We start from the raw sequence: 20,602 nt of genomic DNA, 5'->3' as shown, positions 1-20,602 counted from the left end.
TTGGAAGTGAGGAGAGTGATAGTAGAGGAGGGAGTAGTAGGAGAATGGCGAGTAAGTGAGGGAAGGAATAATAAAGTAGGGAATTGAAGTAAGTGGTGTAGTGGGTGTTAGGAAAGTGGAGGGGGCATATTTTTTTAATTCAGAAATTTCTAGGTAAAAATAAAAACTTTGTACTGCTTTATATCAATTCTTAAACAAATTCTTGACATATTAAATAAAATCTAAAAAGTAATTAAAAAGATAATTTAAAAATAGATTTTCTACGTTGGGTAAGAACTGAGAATCACTTTCAGAGTTCATGTTCCATGGTTGTTTATTTCCCATGCCAACCAGTTCTGCATAGCAACCTTATGTCAGAACGTCATTAGGAATACACCTGCAACAAAATGTTAATTTTTAACTACTTGAGTATAATATAGGTAACACTTGAGTTAAATAATATAAAATAAGTAAAATTTATAATAATCTTTTATTTCTGATCATTGAAGAGAAGAGTTGTATCGTTCTTAATATTCCTATTATTGTCTAATATAGTCACTCCTATCTTATAGGTTAAGATACGAACAAAATGATATAAAATATTACCCTTTTTGTAATAAACTTGTTTAAAAAAAAAAATAATTTACAAAAAAAAAATAATTGTCAAAATGAATGAATCAGAATTTGATTCGGAAATATACGGTGAAGATGAGGAGGGTTTTGAAGGCCAGGATTCCGAGGATGAAGTTCAAGTTAAATCATCTTCATCAATTAATGATTACAGGTATGTAAAATTTAGAATCTATTAAGACTCTTTAATTCATTATAAATATAAAACGAAAAAAAAAAATTAAATAGAATTCTCTCAGTCTTCAGTAATGGGGCATTTTTTAAATTATCAATAATTAATAAGCAAATAATAATTAACTAACTAATCTGTATATTAAATGTGGGGCCCTTAATAAAATACGTCACACATGGAAAATATATATATAAATACAAATTTTTTGAAATGCTTACAAAAAATTTAATTAGTGATTTTATTTCATAAATAAGGCATCTTAATACGAATTTTATACTCATTTCCTTGTACTCCCTTTTCTCCTTTATTAAAAACTCATTTTTTCCAGGTTTTCTTATTCTGTTAAAAATTACTTTTTTTAGTTGAAGCTTAACTTTCTTTAATTAAAATTGAATTGACTTCTGGCTAAAAGTTGATCGTTTTTTGTTAAAAATTCAACTATATTGTTGAAAATTGAACTTGTTTGTCAAAAACTTATTTTATTGGTTAAAGATTAAACAATTTTGTTTTAAGTTTGTGTTTTTTTTATATTTGGTATTTTTTTCTTTATTAATTGAATATTTAACTAATTTCTTGAGCATTTTCGCTCATAAGATCTTATATTTTAACTGGAAATTTAACTATTCCATTTTTGGTTGAAAGTTGATCGTTTTAATTGAAAATTCAGCTATTTGTTTAAAAAGCATTTTTTTTAAATATAACTTTTTTTGGTCGAAAATTTATTCTATCTATTAAAAATATCACTACTTGGTTGAAATCTGAAAATAAATTAGTTGAAAAATTATTTTATTAGCTTCATATTTAACTATTTTGTAGAAAAATCATTTTTTGTAAAAAATAAATTTTTTACGTGAAAATTAAACCATTGAAATTTCGGTTGTACTATTTTTTTAAAAGTTCTTTCTTCTTTTGTCAGAAAATTAAATTTTTGAACTTAAATCTTAAAATTTAACTATACCATTTTTGGTTTGAAATTCATCTTTTTTTAGTTGAAAACTTAACTATCTGCTTTAAACATAAATTATTTTGTTAATAATTCATTTTATTGGTTCAATATTAAACTATTTTGTTAATTTGTTTGTTGTTGAAAACTTATCTTTCTGATTGTAAATTCAAATCATTTGTTCAAAATTCCTTTTATTTGTTGAAAATCAATGTTTTTAGTTGCAAATTCTTCTTTTTTTGTAGAAAATTTATTAAAAGTCAACTACTTGGTTAAAATCTAGAAAAAAATTTTTTTAAGATTTGAAAGCTCTTAAAACTTCCTTGGTATTTTCAAAAATACCCAATAAGTCTTTAAAATGCTTTGAAATCTTGCAAAACACCCTAAAATATTTTAAATCCTCTAATATATTTTTTAATCTCTTTAAAGTTTTCTAAACTCTTGAAAATTCCTTAGAAGTTTCAAAAATACTCTCAAATCTGAAATCCTTTGTAATACCTTCACATTATTGAAATCTAGTTTTAAAATATTAGAATTTTTTAGAGCACCCCGAAGTATTTCAAATCCTATGAAATGTTTTTATATTCCTTAGAATTTATAAATATCTAAAATCTTACAAATATTTTAGAATCCCTTCAAATTATTGAAACCTATTGAAAATTCCTGGAAACCTTTAGAAATGTCTAAAATATTGTAAATCATTAAAAATCCCTTAAATTTGTTTAAAGTTGTTGAAAATTCCTTGAGAATTTTATAAATACTCTAAATTCTAAAATCCGTTGAAAAAACTTTGAATTATTAAAATTTGTTAAAAATGTCCTTGGAATCTTTAAAAATTCTCTCAAATATTTCAAGTCCTTTGAAATCCCCCAAAAAATTATTGAAATAAATTGGAAAATCCTCGGATTCTTTTAAAAAACCCGAAAATATTTCAAATACCTTTTTTAAAGCTGTTGAAAAAATCCTTGGCAATTTTCTAAATTCTAAATTGCCAAGGTATTTTGTAAAAGCTTTACAACTATTTTTAGGGATATTTTAAAGGATTTTAAATATTTTACGGCATTTCAAAAGATTCCAAGAAATTTGCAATGGATTTCAGTAATTTACTGGGATTTCAAAGGATTTTAAAGATTTTACGATATTTTTAAAAATTATAAGAAAATAAAAAATATTTCAAAGGAACTGAAGTATTTTGGGGTGTTTTAAAAACTTCTAAGGACTTTTTCTGAAGATTTTAATAATTTAAAGGGGGTTTTAAGGAGTTTTAAGGTTTTTGGGATATTCTAGAAAACTTCAAGGAATTAAACAGTAATTTCCAATTGATTTCAATAATTAATTGGGAATTCAAAGGATTTTACATATTTAAGTGAATTTTAAAAATTTTCCAAGGATTGTTCAATTTATTTCAATAATTTATTGGAATTTTAAAGAATCTTAAATATTTGAGGCAATTTAAGAATATTTCAAAAAATGCTCAATAGATTTCAACTATATGAAGAAATTCCAAAGTATTTGGAAGATTTAAGGGCATTCTTAAAAATTCCAAGGATTTAAAAAATATCATTTATTTGGATTTCAAAGAATTTGAAATGCTTGAAGGAATTTTAAATGATTCCCAGAAATTCTCAATAGTATTCAGTGATTTCAAGGAATTCCAAACTATTTTTAAGATTTAAGGGCATTCTTTAAAATTCCAAGGAATTTACAAATATTTCAAAGGATTAGAATAATTAATTGGGATTTTAAAGGATTTAAAATTGTTCAGGGCATTTTAAATGTTCTCAAAGAATTCTTAAAAGATATTTTAGAAAATTTAAAAAGATTCCAAGGAATTTGTAATGGATTCCAATAATTTAGAGGTATTAAAAAGTATTTTAGAATTGAGAAGAATTTTTAAACTTTCAATAAATTTTTAAGAGCTTTAAAAAATTTCAAGGAATTTCAAATGGTTTGAAGTATTTTAGGATATTTTAAAAGATTTCAAAGATTTTTTAATGTATTTAAGTTATTTATTGGGATCTCGAAGGATTTGAAATATTTTAGGGAATTTAAAAATATTCCAAGAAATTTTCATTAGATTTCAGCAATTTATTGGGATATGAAAGGATTTTAAAGATTTTACAACATTTAAAAAGATTTGAAGAATTTTTCAATCGACTCCAATAATTTGGAGGTATCCTAAACGGTCTTAAAATTTAAAGTAATTATACAGTTTCCAAAGAATTTTTGAGAGCTTTAAAAAACTTTTAAGGAATTTTAAAGGTTTTGAAATATTTTAGGATATCTTCAAAATATTTTGGAATCCCTTGAAATTATTAAAATCTATTGAGAATTCCTTAGAATCACTTAAAATTCCCTGAAATATTTTGAATCCTTTGAAATTCCAATAAATGATTTAAATTAATTCAAAATGCCTGGGAATATTTTTAAATTCTCCAAAATATTTTAATTCCTTTAAAAAACTCTCGCAATTTTTGTAAAACCTGGAACATTCATTTGCTGTATACTTTGAAATATTTTTAAATTGCCTTGACGATTTGTAGAGCTCATGAAAATTTCTTGGCAATTTTATAAGTAATCTAAATTCTAAAATTTTTGTAATACCATTAAATTATAGGCATCTATTCAACATTCCATGGTCTGTTTTAAAACACCCTAAAATATTTCAAATCCTTCAAAACATTAAAAAAATTTTAATACATTTTTTAAATACTTTAAAAAGTTAAAAATTTTTAGGAATGCCTTCAAATAATGAATATGAATAAAATACTGAAATTTAATCAAAATTCCTCAGAATCTTTTTAAATTACCTACAATATTTTAAATCATCGTAAATCGTAACATATTACTGAAATCCTTTGAAAATTCCACTGAACCTTTTAAAATATCCTAAAATATTTTAAGTCTTCTGAAATAATTTTAAATTCCTTTCAATTTTTAAAATCACCTTAAAAATAACAAATATTTTTAAATCCATTAAAATTATTTAAAACTCTGAAAAATACATTGGAATCTTTTAAAACACCATTAAATATTTAAAATGTTTTGAAATTTTAAAATATTCCAAATCCTTTGAAAACACCCCAAACCCCTTCAAATCCTTTGGAGTCCCATCAAATTATTGAAATCTTTAACTAACTTCCTTTGGATCTTTTAAAATGCCCTAAAATATTTCAAATCAAAGCAAGAAATATTTTTATCACAAAAATTAATTATAGTCAGTTTACATTATTTTTTGACGACAAGAGAAGAGAGTAAAATTTTTTTGTTGAATAGCGTGACGTACATTATAAAAGGACCCAAACTTTAATCTATCTTTAGTCAATTAATTTTTTTTTACTACAGGATATTGTGGTTACGAGAAAAAGTTTTAAAATTTCTAGGATTAAGCGACATGAATCAACTTTTCAACGACCTCTTATCCGTAACTAAACATTTCCATTTAATTTTATACACACTACTTTCCCTTCATAAAAAAAAACATAAAAAATGTCTCAAATTTTGAAATTTGTTTAGAAAGAAGATCGTGAAATCGAAAAGGATTTATTCAATTTTTTAGTGCCTAGCACGTATGGAGTAACAGATTTAGCTAGAAAGCAAGTCTTTTTTTATAAAACATATCGCAGTGAAACAATACAAGAAGAAGTTTCAGTATGGGAAGAAAGTAAGGACCAAATATAGTTATTAAATTCTGATTAATAATGAATCTTATTTATATTGAAAAAAAATTATTTAAAATCTTGCTTAAAATCTTTTTAATGGCTACAGGTTTCCGTAAAATTACGGTCATGACATCAATTGCCTCGAAAGGCAGACCTCAAAGATTAACAAAAAGCGCGCCTGGTAATATCGAAATATAAAAATAAAAAATCGCACTTTATATGCAAGGTTTTTTTGCACTTTATTTTTAAATTTTCTTTTACTTTGCACTTCCCTTATTTCTATAAAAATTAATTTGTTTTATTTTAAACATTAAAGCACTTTCAAACACGAAAATTAATAGTGGAAATCATAAAAATGTGACTTTTACAGGTTTTTTTTTTATTTCTGAAAATAAGGAATTAAAATTCTCCAGAAAAATTGACTTTTTTAAAATCCACGCATGTTACCGTTACAGCTATATGACAGTCTTTTAACTCCCGGATAGATCCAGCGGTAGCACTTCGAGTTTGTAACCGCATAATTCCGGCTCGAATCCTACTGCTGACATTTTTTCCATTTTTTCTCATTTAAGTTTATGTTTATTGTAATAAACGTCTAAATTTATCTGAATTAGGCTGTAATATTCAGTTTAAACTGTTTTTTCATAAGAAACAACTTAGTTCTTTTTAGAAATTCTTATAAAATAAAATACTAAAAATCGGTAGTACATACGCCTTCCCTTTATAAAAAAAAAACCCTTTTTTAAAATATGGGAAAAATTAAAAACGTGGGTTTCCGCAAAAATCTTTTCATATTTTCAAAATTCGAAGAAGAAAAATTAAGATTTTGTGGAAAAGGCCACCATTTTCATTTTTTACAGAAAAGAAAGATGTATTTATTGTTGAACTTTTATTTGTTTATCTTTAGGGTTTTTCAGAGAAATGTTAAAATTCGTTCCTTTTTTTTATAACAAAAATTCTTCTAGCCACGAAAATGGTTTACCTCGAGTAAAAATCACAGGATGTCATATTTTTCGTCAAAATCAACTTTTTATATTTTGAAAGAAATTTTGGCTATTTTGTTTATTTGGAACTTCCTTTCAATTTTTCGATGACTTTTAAGAAGGTTTAAGAAATATTTAAAAACCTTTTTATAGTAATAAGTGATATATTTAAAGAAACAATTTAATAAGAATTTTTCTTCATGTAGAATTGTATTTAAAAATGAATATTTTAGCATTGATCAAATAAATTCAATATTTAATTACAATGAAATAAATTTAAATAAAAAATGAATTGCTGAAAAATGCCGACGGCAGGAATCGAGCCCGAACTTTCCGCTTACTAACTCTTAGCGCCAACATCTGATCTAACCGGAAATTGGAAAACTTTCGCCTCACAGTTTTTTTTTTACATTTTGATAACCACCTATCACTAGTAGGATTATGAATAAAAAAACCGAATAATTTTGTTTCCGCTTGTTAGATACACTTTTTTTAATATCGAGATGAAAATGTTGCACTATTTTCAGTTTAAAGTATTTGTAATTGAAACATTTTTAATTACATGCTTTTGGAATAAATTCCAGACAATGCAAAATTAGGACAATTTAAAAAAGGGAACATTTAAAATTAAACAATAACTGATTGGAAAATTTTAACAATTATTAATAATAAATATAAATAAAATATTAAAAATTACCAAATTTCAAATTTAAAAGTTAAAAATTGTGCTGTTTGGAATAAAATTAGATGTAAATTAAACTATTTGAAATTCAGACCTCAGTAGTTGAATAATTTCTCTACTTTTGAATAACTACAATTTTATACTTCTGAAAGTTCATTTTTAAAGGCTGAATTGTAAATTTTTCAAATCCATTAGTTTTATTTCAAAATGAAAATGGAAGTCATTGCATTTAAAAGAAGTATAATTAACAAATTGGAAACTGGAAAATTTCTTATTTTCAATTGTATTTGAAATGAATAAGATTTTTAACGACTTTTTGAGGTTAAAATGTAATGACTGATAATGTTTTTAATTTTAAATAAAGGACGGATTCGTTTTAAAATAATTTAATTTTTTATGGTTTATAATTGAAAAAGTTTCCATTTTAAACATTGAAAATGGCAGTGAATTTATTTATTGACCTTAGAAAAATTTCTCTAATCAATTTCAATCTTAAATTGTTACTTTTTTTAAATTATTTAATTTTCAAATTTTTAATTTCAAAACAATAAATTTTTAACGTTGAGAAATTATCATATTTTTAAGATTTAAACTCAAATCATTTAATTTCGAGGTTTTGCAATAAAAAATAAAAAATTTTAATTTCTAAATCTTTTAATTAGAAATAGTACACTAAATAGTAAATTATTCAATTTTTAAAATTTTATTCTGTTTTTCAATTCGGATATCATCTGATTTAAATTTATTCATTTCACTTTTAATTTTAAATTGGTCAATTCTAAACGCTTTTATGCAGACATAATACAAGATCAATTCAATTTTTAACCATTTAATTTTGAACGCTTCCTTTTATAAATAATACAATTTGAATTGCTTTAAATTTTCAATGATCAACTTTTCAAAATTCTAATCTGAAAAAATAGTCGAAAAATATACAATTTTGAACATTTTGAAATTATCCTATTTTCGATATTTTATTCTTAAATAAATAAATTTTGGAATTTATCAAATAAAAATTTTTGATACTTCGAACATTTTAAATTTCTAGTTAATAAATTTTGAATGCTTTTATATAGAAATAATTCGAATTCAATTTAATTTTAAATTTTTATTCTATTTAGAGCACTTTAAATTATAAATAAAATAATCTCAATTCCTTTGAATTTGAAACAATCAAATTTTCAAAATTGTGATATAAAAATATTTAATTTTAAGAATTTTAAAATTTCCCTGTTGTCGATATTTGACTCTGAAATCATTCAAATCCAGATTTTTTAAATTAAAATAACTATTTTTTATTTCAAAAAGTTTGAATTATTAATTATACAATTTCAAGTTCCTTCTAATAAAATTGTCGAATTTTCAAAATATATAAGCAATTCCAATTCCTTGAAATTTTAAGAGATCAAATTTTTCAATTCTTACAGCTTCTGGTAAATTTTTTTAAAAATTTCATATATATTCAATTTGAAATTATTCAATTTTTAACGTTTTTAATTAGAAATAAATATAATTTTAATTCCTTTGAATTTTAAACGATCAAATTTCCAAAATTTGCGTCTGAAATTTTTCAATTCTGATAGCTTTTGAAAAAAATTTAAATTTTCAAATTTATATTTCAAATTATTCAATTTTAAACGTTTTTTTGTCGAAATAATACAAGTTCAATTCCTTTTCATTACATTATAAATATTTTCTTTTTTTGTAAATGTTACCTAATCTAAAATAGTTTGGTTTTGAAAGTTTTCAGTATTAAAAAAATCGTTCAATTTTGAAGATTTTGAATTAAAGTTAATCCAAATTCAACCCGTTTCTAATTGAATGGTCCAATTTTTAAAATCTTAATCTGGAATTTTTCAATTCTTAAAGCTTCTGATTTTGAAGTATAACTACTTTTAAATGAAATTGCTCAATTTCCAAAATTTAAGTCTGAAATTTGTTAATTCTAAGAGCTTTCCTGCTTTTAAATATTTTCATTTTAACACTTTTAATTTCAAATTATTCAGTTTTGAACGATTTTAATTAGAAACACTGCAAGTTTAATTCCATTTCATTTCTTTAGCAATTCTGCCTTTTTTTATTTGATCCTATCTAAATTTGTTTGGTTTGGAACATTTTCAATTCAAAATCGTTCAGTATATTTTTTTCTCTAATTTTAAATGCTTTCAATTCGAAATGATTAATTATTGTTTAAAATTTTGTTAACCTAATGGTTAAAAAATATATTAATTAATTGATTTTTAAATTGTTTATATTTTCAATGCTAGGATTACTGCTAGGATTACTTCTCTAAAAATATTTTTCAGACATTTCATTTAATTATTTCTCACAAAGACTACGTAGTATTTCACATAGAAAAACTATTTAATAGTCAAAAATAGCAATAAATAATATTTTATAAATTTTTTCTAAAAAGGAAAAGTAGAAAAACAAGAAGAGGAAAGAAAGGATAAAAAACCGAAAAAGGGGAAAAAGGGCAAAAGAAAAAAAGATCCGAGTGATATGATAAGCTCAAGAATCAGTGCATTTACAGGATCATCATCAGCGATTGCAGCCAAATCTTTTCATTCAGTCCTCGAAGATAGTGATGATGAATATGAAACTGAAGATTTAGACGAAGAAAGAGAAGAAGGAATTAAATCTCCAATTACCCGGTTTCGAAAAAAATCTCAAACGAAAAGCGACCCTTCTTGTTAGTTTCAATTTTTCAATTTTTCTATTAATTATTCTCCAGCAGAATAATTTTTTTATCAAAGAAATTGTGGATTTTAATCTAATAGTCTGAAAAAATTGTAATAATAGTTAGCTGTAAAAAAAATACTCTGTAACTTCGATGGGATTCGAACCCCGCTCTAGTGATTGCCGGTCTGGTGCTGCAGACCCAGAGCGGATGAAAGCACCAGACCGGCGCTCTGTAGGCCTGGGTTCGAATCTCAGCGGAGCTAGAGAGGAATTTTTTATATCTAAAATATGTAAGCTTTTTTTAGACTAGTGGATCAAAGTAGTTAATAGTAATATTAAAATTATTTTTTAACTTATTTATCTCAGTGGAAACTGTCAGCTTTATTCCAGCACCGGGAGATGAAGATAAATATATTCTCACTAAGGTGAAGTTTTTCTACTATTTTTTTAAGGGCCGTTCAAAAAATAAAGAATTAAAGGGGATTCATTAAGAAAATTCAACTATTTTTCGTTGAAAACTAATTCTTTTTAATTGAAAAGTATATTGTTACATTTCTGGCATATAATTCACTTCCTTTGATTAAAAGTTCTACTATTTGGATGAAAATTTAACTATTTTGTAGAAAATTATATTTTTTTTGGTTAAAAACTAATTTTTTTTAACTAACCGTTTAACTGTTCTAGTTTTGGTATAAAATTGAATGCTTTAGTTGACAATTCAAATATGAAGTTCATAATTGAAAGTTCATCTTTTCATTGAATTTAATTTTTTTATTTTAAATTATTTTTTTAAAAATAATTTAATTTAATTTCTTTGTTAAAAATTAATTTTTTTATTGTCATAAGTAAATTCTACGACCTGCAAATTTAATCATTTTGTTTTTGTATAAAAATTGATCGTTTTTAATTTACAACTAAACTATTTTTTTGGAAATTCACTTTTTTGTTGCATGTTTATATTTTTGGATAAATTCAACTGTTTTGTTGAAAATTAGTTTTTTTGTGTGTTAAAAATTCTATACTATCTTTGTAGAAAGCTTAACTTTTTGGTTAACAAATTTTTCCCCCTAAAATGAAAATTTTTTCTTGCTTTAAAATTTATCACTTTTGGCGGAAATTTGGTCTTTTTTGGTTAAAAATTCTACTGATTGATTAAATATTCAAATACTCTGTTAAAAAATATTATTTTTAATAATAAAAATTTGGTTTGTAATTTAAAATTCAATGATGTCATTTTTTATTGAACATTGATTGATTTTAGCTAAAAGTTCAAGTAATTGTTTCATATTTAATTTTTTTTAATTTTCCATTTTGGTTTGAAAATTAAATAATGTGGTTGAAATTGTTTTCTTTCTTTAGTCAAACATCTTTCTTGGTTGAAAATTCAACTGTGTTGTAGAAAATTAATTTTTAATTTGAAAATTAACAAAAAAAGATTTTTAATTAATTAATTTTATCAGATGGATGAACTTAATTCCATAAATTCACATTTTCTTGTGGAAAATAAAACTGGTTCGAAGAAACTGAATCTTTTTGGCATGAAAATTAAACTGCAGTTTTAAAATTTGATCTTTTTGTGAGTTGAAAATTTATATTTTTGGATATAATATTCAACTGGCTTAAAGAGAATTCGATTTTTGTCTTGAAAATTTAACTATTTAGTTGACATTCATTTCCTCCCATGAATGAAAAATTTATTATTATTTATAATATATAATTTAATTATTATTTTATATTGTTCAAAATATCAATTCTGACATTTCTTTTTACCAATTCTTCTTTTTTGGTTATATTCGATTTTTTTACGTAAAAGTAAATATTTTTCAGATATTTTGCTAAAAATTCTTCCTTTTTTTAATTTAAAAATCAATACTAGAAACAAATAATATTTTTTAAATTTGTATAAAAAGGGAAAAGTCTAGGAACAGGAAGAGGAAAAAAAGCATAAAAAATCAAAAAAGAGGGGAAGAAAATTCGAGTTATATTACTATTTTGTTCAAATTTTAATTATTTTGTGAGAAATTTTACTTTTTTGCTCAAGTCGTATTTTTTGGTCGAAAATTTAACTTTTTTTTTAATTCGCCCTCTTGAATTAAAAATCCATCGTTAATGGTGGAAATGTCATCTTTTCTGGCAGAAGATTCATGTTTGCTAGTTTGAAACAAACTTTTTTGTTAGAAATGTAAATTTCCTCTAAAAAAATGGTCTTTTTGAATAAAAAATTCAACTATTTGTATTATAACTATAAAAAGTTAAATATTTTTTATTTTTAGATTCAACAATTTCATTGGAAGTTCATATTTACATTTTGAAAATTCAACTGTTCGGTTTATAATTGAACTGTTTTTATTAAAAATTTGTTGTTTTTCCTTCAAAGTTTAACTATTTTATTTTTCAATGCAACTGTTTAATTGATAATAAATTGTTGTTTTTGAAAATAAAAATATTTGATTGAAAATTCATTTGTATGTAGAAATTCTACGATTCTGTTGGTAAAAAATCCATCTTTCTTGTTGAAAGTTTCTTCTTTAAAATTAAACTGAATTAAAAAATTCATCTATTTGGATTAAATTCAACTATTTGGTTCGACTTTTAGGCGTTTCATATCAAATTAAATATGTTACCTATACATTATTTTATTTGAAAGAAGTCCTTCCCTATTATTTCCCTATTTTCTGGAAAAATTATCCTATTTTCCTTGTTTTGATAGCTAACATTTTTGGCTATGAACTCTTTTAAAATATTAAGTTTCTGTTTGTTTTTGTCTATTACTTTTGGCGTTTTTTCAAATGAAATCAAAGACAATCCAGATAAAAATTCCTGTACAGGAACTTCGGAAGATCCCGTACATTTTCATGTGCACAAACCTGCATATGATTCTGTACAGGTTATCTTGACGGTACCTGTGCAGAATTTTTTCAAAGGAACCTATACATCATCCTGCAAAGGAACCTGTATGCTAGCTAACATTTGATCATCCTGGACAGGCTCCTTGAAAGAGTGAATTAAGACGCGGGATGAAGTACAGGAACCTGTTCAGAAACCTATATATGAACCTGCATAGGAACTAATTAATGAGCGTTCACTACTTACTGAGCTCTCTCAATAGTGAGGTTGATCTTGAAGGGAATAAAAGAAAGGCAAATTTACAGCTGCAAGTGACATAAATTTTTACGATAGCTTTCTCTAAAAGAACCTATACGTGTTTCTACACAGGAAACCGCGCCTCACTTTTCTTCGCAAAAGCACCTGTACTTGAATGTGTGCAGGATCATTCAAAGGTTCCTTTGTCAGTGTAGGTTCCTTTGCAGGATCGTGTCCAGGTTTCTTCACCAAATTCCTGCACAGGCACCATCAAGAAAACCTGTACATTTTCTTGTACAGGTTCTTGCACAGAAACAAGTACAGTATTTTTCAAGGATCCTGTACAGGAATTCTTAGCTAGAAAAATTTTGACTTTAAAAGGGGTTGGGGTGGGTCTTCATATTTTTGGGGTCACTCGAGGGTTGTTTAGGTTTTGTGTGATAAGTTGTGGCGAAGAATATAATAGGCGAGGGAAAGTTTCTTAAGACTTTGACGTAATTTTTAAACGGCCCCTTATTTTATTAAATTTAGTTTATTAACAATAATTGAATATTTAAATGATGCAATTCCCCTACTCTAGAAAGTGGTCGACAAGGTAGTGGAAGTTCCAGTTTTGCACATGTTTTGCGGCGAAATTGACGGCAGAAGAACTGATTTGGGAGATAAAAATCTTATTTATTTTATGCGAACTAGTGAAGAAGGTATACCACCTTTCGATTCTTTTGACGAATGTTGTGCTGAGATGCCTAGTTACATCGTCGTTGGGTCACTGAATGGCAAGTTCTTATCCACCCTAAATCGTATGCTCACTAACGTAAGTGCAGAAATCAAGCTTTAGTTTCTATATTAAGAAATATTCTATAAATTCTAATTAGAAAAATTATTGCAAAAAATTATTTAAAGTAGGCGCCTAGAACCTACAAAATAGGGTTATCATAGCCTATTAAGACTTTAAGAAGTTTTCAAACCTCCTCATCCCACATTTTCCCTAGCCTACTTCCCCTACATTCACCTACTTTCCCTCCTAAAACTTCAACCTTCGCCCCTCCCCTTCCCGAACTTCATCCTCCATAACTACCCTAGTAGCCCTCTCCTTAAGCACCTCACACCTCAGTAACTTTCTGTACTTCCGATCATTTTTCCTAATTTCCCTCCCTGATTTACCTCATTCCACTTTTCCTTCCTCTATTTCCCCCTAACTCCATCCGCCCATTTCCCCTGACTTCCTTTCCCCTTATTTTCCCTAACTTCCCCTCTCTTCGTTTCTCCCAACTACTACTACTTCCCCTATACATTACTCTTCATATTTTCCCGTCCTGCCCCCCCCCCACCTCTCCATTTTGCTACTTTTCATGCCCCTGTGAGTTTTGAATTTTGAGTTGCGAGTTGCAACTTGTGAATTGCGAATTGTAACTTGTGATTTGTGAGCTGTAACTTGTCAATTGTAAGTTGTCACTTGTGAGTTGCAAATTGTGAGTTGTGAGTTGTTAGTTGTGAGTTGTGAGTTGCAAATTATGACTTGTGAGTTGTAGGCTGTTGTGAGTTTATGAGATAATGTTTAGCACTATTGAATCGTAAAAGAAATGTCGACGGGAAAACAATTCCAAAAAATGAGGAAAAGGAACATTTTCATCAAAATACATCATTTTTTAACAACGTAATTAAATTCTCAACTTAAAAATGTAAATTTTGGATTACATGAATAGTTAAATCCTAACTGCAAAAAATCAATTTTCCACCAATAATTAAAAAAAAAAGATCAATTTCCTCATAAAGAGATAAATTTTAAACTAAAATTATGATTCTTCAACTACAGTAGTTAAATTTTCAGTTGAAAAATGAAATTTCTACTTAAAAACAACGATTCTTCAATAACATAGGTTGATTTCAAAACAAATAGTTGAATTTTTAAGTGAGCGAGACGACTTTTTAAAATAAAGTTAAACTTTCAACTATAAAAATTGAATTTCCAACAAAAACCATGATTTTTTAACCAATATATACAAAGTTTCAACTAATCAAATCAATTTTTGACCAAAAACGGAATAATTGAATTTTCAGTTTCATTTTAACATAAAGAAATTAACAATTTAGTTAAATTTTCGGTAAAAAATTGAGTTTCTAACAATATAGTTGTATTTTTACCCGGAACAAATGAATTTCCAATACAACAGTTGAATTTTTAATAAAAACAATGATTTTTTATTTGAAATATTGCAATTCCTACGAAGCAAATAATTTGTCACCAATTAGTTGATTTTTCAAACAAAAGGATTAATTTGTAACGAAGTAATCGAATTTTTAAATAAAAATGATAGATTTTCGACAAATCTGTTAAATTTTGAACTCTCAAATGATTATTTTCCTAATGCGTTTTCAAAAAAATATTTAATTTTTTTACCAAAAAAATAAAATCTTCATAAAATAGTTCAATATTGTATCAAAGAGATGAATTCTAAACTAAAATTATGTACCACAAACTTACTCTTTAACAAAATCGCTGAATTTTAAAACGGATACTTTTTAACAACATTAATTGTCAACAAAATTGATTTAGTTTTAACCAAATGTTTACATTTTTCACCAAGAACCTTAAGTTTTAGTAGAGAAGAATTATTTTCCACCAAGAAGACGACTTTTTCACAAATTACATTAACTTTGAGCAAAAAGTATTAATTTTTAACCAAAAATGAAATAGTTATATTTTCAAATTAAAAAATTAATTTTTGACAAAGAAATTTCTCAACCAATCAGGTCAATTTTCTAACAAAAATTACGAATTTTAAAACAAAAAAGATACATTTACAATTAAAAATATCATAGTTAAATTTTCAATTAAAAAAATTAATCGTATTTTCAACCAGCAAGATGAGTTTTCAATAAAAAATCTTAATTTGTAATATAAAAAAATTAATTCTAACAAGACGGTTCATTTTTCAATCAAAAACTTTAATTTTTACCCAAGAAAGTTATTTTTCTACCAAAACATTAATATTTAACAAAAAGATCATTTTTCAACCAAAAATGGAATAGTAATCTTTTCAAATTGAAATATGTATTTCCTTTAAAAAAAGTATCAACAAAATAGTTAAATTACCAACCAAACTTTAAAAAAATCTGTCTTCAGCCAAAATTAGAATACTTCAATTTTCAGAAGAAAAAATAAATTTTCAATCAAAGAACAACGATTTTTTAGCAGAAAAGTTAAATTTTTAACCAAGTATTTGAATTTTCAATCGATAAGATAAATTTTCCAGCAAATATATGAATTTTGAACAAACAAAAAAGAAAAGAATTTGCACAAAGCTGTTTAATTATCAACCGAATTATTTCTGAATAATATCAATAATCTTCTACGAAAATAGTTTAATTTGAACTCAAAAATACTAATTTTCAACACAAGATTTGAATTTTCCATAAAAAAATGGTTTTCTTACAAAATTGTTGAATTTTCTACAACTTATATTAAATTTTCAAATAAAAGGATTAATTTTTAACAATAAAGGGTGATTTTCTACTGAAAAAGACAAATTATTAACAAAATTAATTCATTTTCAACAAGAAAAAAGAAACATTTCCAATGTAAATGATAAATCTTCACCCCAAAAACTGAAGTTTTAAACCAATAGTTCAAATTTTAACGAAAAATGTGAAATTCCAAGAAAAGAAATTATTTTTCGAAAAAAATTTTAATCTTCAATACAATGTATAAATTTTCAATCAGAAAGGTTAATGTTCAACGACAATTATAAGTTTTTGCCCCTATAAAATTAATTTCTAACCAAATAGTTGAATTTCTAAAAATAAAGATTAATTTTCAATAAAGAAGATTAATTTCTACCAAAAAAGCGTAATTTTCAGCCAAAAAGATGAATTTTCAACCACATGGATTGATTATCTACAAAAAATTAACTTCTGACAAAATAAATTAATTTCCAATCCAATAGTTGTTTTTTCAACTAAAATAGATAATTTTTAAAACGAAAATCGTATAGACTAAGCATATTACTTTTTTTACCAAAAAAGACGAAATTTCCACCGAAAAGATGAATTTTCAATCGCGAACATAAATTTTCTACAAAATACATGAATTTTTAACCAAATTATTCCATTTTTAACTAAAAAGTTGAATTTATAACCAAAAGGATGAATTTTCAGCCAAACAGACTAATTTTCCACCACAAAAAGTTTAATTTTTAACCAAAAGTATGAATCTTCTAATGCGAGGATTAATTTTCAACCAAAAATTAACATTCGTCAAAATACATTAATTTTTAATTAAATAGTTTAAATTTTTAACTGCAAAAAATAATGTCCAAAACAAAAATGGAACAGACTAAAAACATTAATTTATTATAATAAAAAAGATGATCTTTTAACCAAAAAGATGAATTTTCAACTACAAACATTAATTTTCTAGAAAATGCATGGATTTTTAATCAAATATGTAGTTGAATTTTATGCTAAAAGAGATTAATTTTTAAACAAAAACATGAATGTTTTACCAAAAACGACGCATTTTCAACTGAATATATATATATATATATATGAACTTAAAAAAAAACAGTTGAATTTTAAAAATTTAAATATTGAATAAAAAATGGAACAGTTAAAAATTAAGTTAAAAAATGTTTTAAAAAAGACGAATTTTTAACAAAATAAATTAATTTATAACCAAAGAATTCAATTTTTAATTAAATTTATGAACCTTTCACCTATAAAAATGGATTTTCAACTGCGAAAATTAATTTTTTACCAAAAAAATTAACCTTGGATAAACAGATCGATTTTGAACTAAATAATTAAATTTTCAACTATAAAAGATCACATTTCAACCAAATGTTGAATAATTAAATTTACATTTAAAAAATTAATGTTCAATTAAACAAAGAACGAGTTTTGAACAAAATATTTTAACAAAAAAAATTAATTTAAAAAAAACTAATTTGAACAAAATACAAAAATATTCAGCTAAAAAAGATAAATTTTGAACTAAATTTTATTTATAAATTGGAAGGTTATTGTAAAATTTGGTTTAAAAATCGCACGCTCTTCACACTTCTGGTTCCGCTTCAATCGTAGGCAATCAAAACTGTGGGAAGTCTTGACCCAGGTGCAACCAAATTTTTTACAAGTGTGAAATTATTTTTTTAAATATTTTTTTTAAACAATAAACTCTTAAATCAACTGAATTTCATTGTATATTGAACTGTAATTAAGAAAATTAGAAATAAAGTAATTGTGTGTCAAAGTGTTTGAAACAAAAATTATTCCAAGGGGTGATTTAGCCCTATAGTTAATTTATTGCTTTTGGAAAATTAATAACAACTTCCATGAAAATTTATTGTTACCAGATTCGGAATAGAAACAGTTTTTTCACATTTAATTGCAGACCTGATATTTCACCATTATAATATCTCCATTTTTTTCTTTGAAACGTTTGGTAAGCAAATATTATTTAAAAACAACTTATTTTTTCAGGCATCATTCCTAAAGTTTTCATTTCTTTAGATTTAAAAAAAAATATTATGTATTGAACAAAGTTTCAAACAAATTGTTTTCAAAGTTATAGGTACGTTACTTTTAATTTTAAGAACTGTATTATATTTCATACAATTTTTAAATAATATTAATTATTGTATAAAAAATGGGTTTTTAATCATGAAATATCAAAATAATATATATTTTTCTCATTCATACAGTTATAGTTTCTAACTTCAACATTAGACTGAAATTTAAAAAAATGCAGTTTTATAGCCAAGGCGGTTGGTAAAATGAGGAAATTTTTTTTTAGTAAATTTATTATAGATTTGAATATAAAATACATGCCCCGAGGAGCCTCTTTTTTTAAGGAATAAGTTAACGTTTTTTTCAGATGAAAAATTCCGATTCATTCTTGAGAAATTCAAAACCTTTTTGTAGTATCAAATTTAAGGGTGGTTTTCACCCTGCAAATATTTTTATATATATAATCTGAAATTTCGGAACTTTGTTCAATCAATAAATATCAGTTTATAAGTAAATGTGAAAAAACTGTTTTTATGCACAATTTTAGTGATAAATTTCATAAGGGTAGTCAACCCTCTTAAAAGTAAGAATGCTCATGTTATTTAATTTTAAATGCTAAATATTTGTCAGAATAGACGTTCCCAAATTTAAATTTAAAACTTGTTATGAGTAATTTTCCAAAAGCAATGAATTACCAATAAGGATAAAACCGACGTTTTTTTTATAATAAATTCCGATTCATTTTCAAGATATTAAAGAAAACGGTTTGTAAGGTTAAGCTTTAAGGGTGGTTTTCACCCCTTAAATCAGCGAATGAGCAATTAAAAAATACGTATCCGCTATTTTTTTATGTACCAAAACATTTTACAAAATGAAGAAAACCAGTGAGGTACACATTGGGGATCAATAAATTAACTGTGGGGGTAACTCACCCCTTGCAATTAATTTTTTTCCTGTCAAATGTTATATATAAAAAAATTATTTAATTACTAAAAATATGTAACCGCATTACTTTTCAGGAAAAAGTATTATTTCTTCAGATAAAATTTAGTAAAAAATAGTTTTTTTTTTAGGTTTTTAAGCCCTTGGTCGAAAAACAGTTTAGAGGACCTGCTGCTGCCCAAAGGCTCCATGCTCAAGAAATGTATAGCACTCTATCAGGTCCCCTACATTCCGAAAAAACTGCAGCAGCATTGCAAACAGTCGCAGTATCTCAGGTAAATCTGATTTTTTCATTTTTTTTTTTTATAAACACCTGATGAATATTTTGAAGAAATAATATTTTAAGGGACTGTCCACAAAATATGTTACCAATTTAAGGGATAAGGTTATTTGTCCATAAAATATGTTACCAATTTGAAGGATAAGGTTTAGTACATTTCCTGATTATAAGTTTGAACAAAGTTTGCTAATTTGACGAAAAATGGCTTTTTTGGTTCAAAATAACATACAGCCCACAAATATTGACCGATTAAAACAAAATAAAATTTGAAAAAAAGATGATAAGATTTCTAAGAGAGATGTCTAGCCTGATTTTTTAATTAGGTTTTCAATTTTTTTATAAATAAACAAATATGACGAAGAAAATGGAAATTTTTTGTATTTGACGTTCCGGGTGCTCGTCAATAACACGAAAATTGTTGAAATCTCCTAGGTGTCATAGAGTAGCATTAGTTGAAAATGTTTCAATATTATACAATAAACAAAACAAAAAACTTGTAAACAAATTATTTGCTGAAAAAAAATGTTCTACGATTTTCCATAATTATACGTTTTTTCAATTTATATTGCAAGAAATTTGAACGGATACAATATTATATATTTTTTAATTCTCTTAAGATTATAATTGTTTATATTATAAACAAATTTAATGAATAAATGCAGTAATCAGGTATTTTTTTTAAAATAAAAAATGGTTTTTTTTATTTCATTTTTTTTTAATTAGAAACTTTATGACGATTTTAAAAAAATTTATCATTTTTGGATGAATCTTACGATTTTTTAAAACAAATTTTATAAACAAATGCATTATTCTGGCATTTGTCGGCAGAAAAATTCGATTTTGTCATGCCAATATTTTCAGTTGGGAACTTAATGGAAATTTCAGCAACATTCATACTAAATTGATCAATTTTATGTTTTCTTTAAACAAATTTAATGAACAAATGCATTAATCAGGCATTTTTCTACAGAACAATTCTTTTTTTTCGATGTCAACTTTTTTATTGGGAAGCTCATAATAACTTCAGCTAAATTCATAATTTTTTGATAAATTTT

The 20,602-nt window shown here is 24.9% G+C and overlaps 1 protein-coding gene across 1 annotated transcript in view; it reads left to right on the top strand.

Annotated features, from left to right (window-relative positions):
- The first annotated feature begins 382 nt into the window (after window positions 1–382).
- LOC117175371 (dynein heavy chain 10, axonemal) overlaps window positions 383–20,602 on the top strand; it is a 122,463-nt gene continuing 102,243 nt past the window's right edge. Inside the window, exons 1-8 of the mRNA XM_033365080.1 lie at window positions 383–419; window positions 552–763; window positions 5,070–5,148; window positions 5,241–5,388; window positions 9,468–9,743; window positions 10,100–10,158; window positions 13,398–13,631; window positions 19,399–19,542. Coding sequence (XP_033220971.1) covers window positions 648–763; window positions 5,070–5,148; window positions 5,241–5,388; window positions 9,468–9,743; window positions 10,100–10,158; window positions 13,398–13,631; window positions 19,399–19,542 — 1,056 coding nt within the window. The 5' untranslated portion in view covers window positions 383–419; window positions 552–647. The remainder of the gene's footprint in view (window positions 420–551; window positions 764–5,069; window positions 5,149–5,240; window positions 5,389–9,467; window positions 9,744–10,099; window positions 10,159–13,397; window positions 13,632–19,398; window positions 19,543–20,602) is intronic.

The sequence above is a fragment of the Belonocnema kinseyi genome, chromosome 6, assembly GCF_010883055.1.
Source record: "Belonocnema kinseyi isolate 2016_QV_RU_SX_M_011 chromosome 6, B_treatae_v1, whole genome shotgun sequence".
Classification (NCBI taxonomy): Eukaryota; Metazoa; Arthropoda; class Insecta; order Hymenoptera; family Cynipidae; genus Belonocnema; species Belonocnema kinseyi.
The sequence above is the reverse complement of the archived record's forward strand: the minus strand, read 5'-3'. Positions and strand labels throughout refer to the sequence as shown.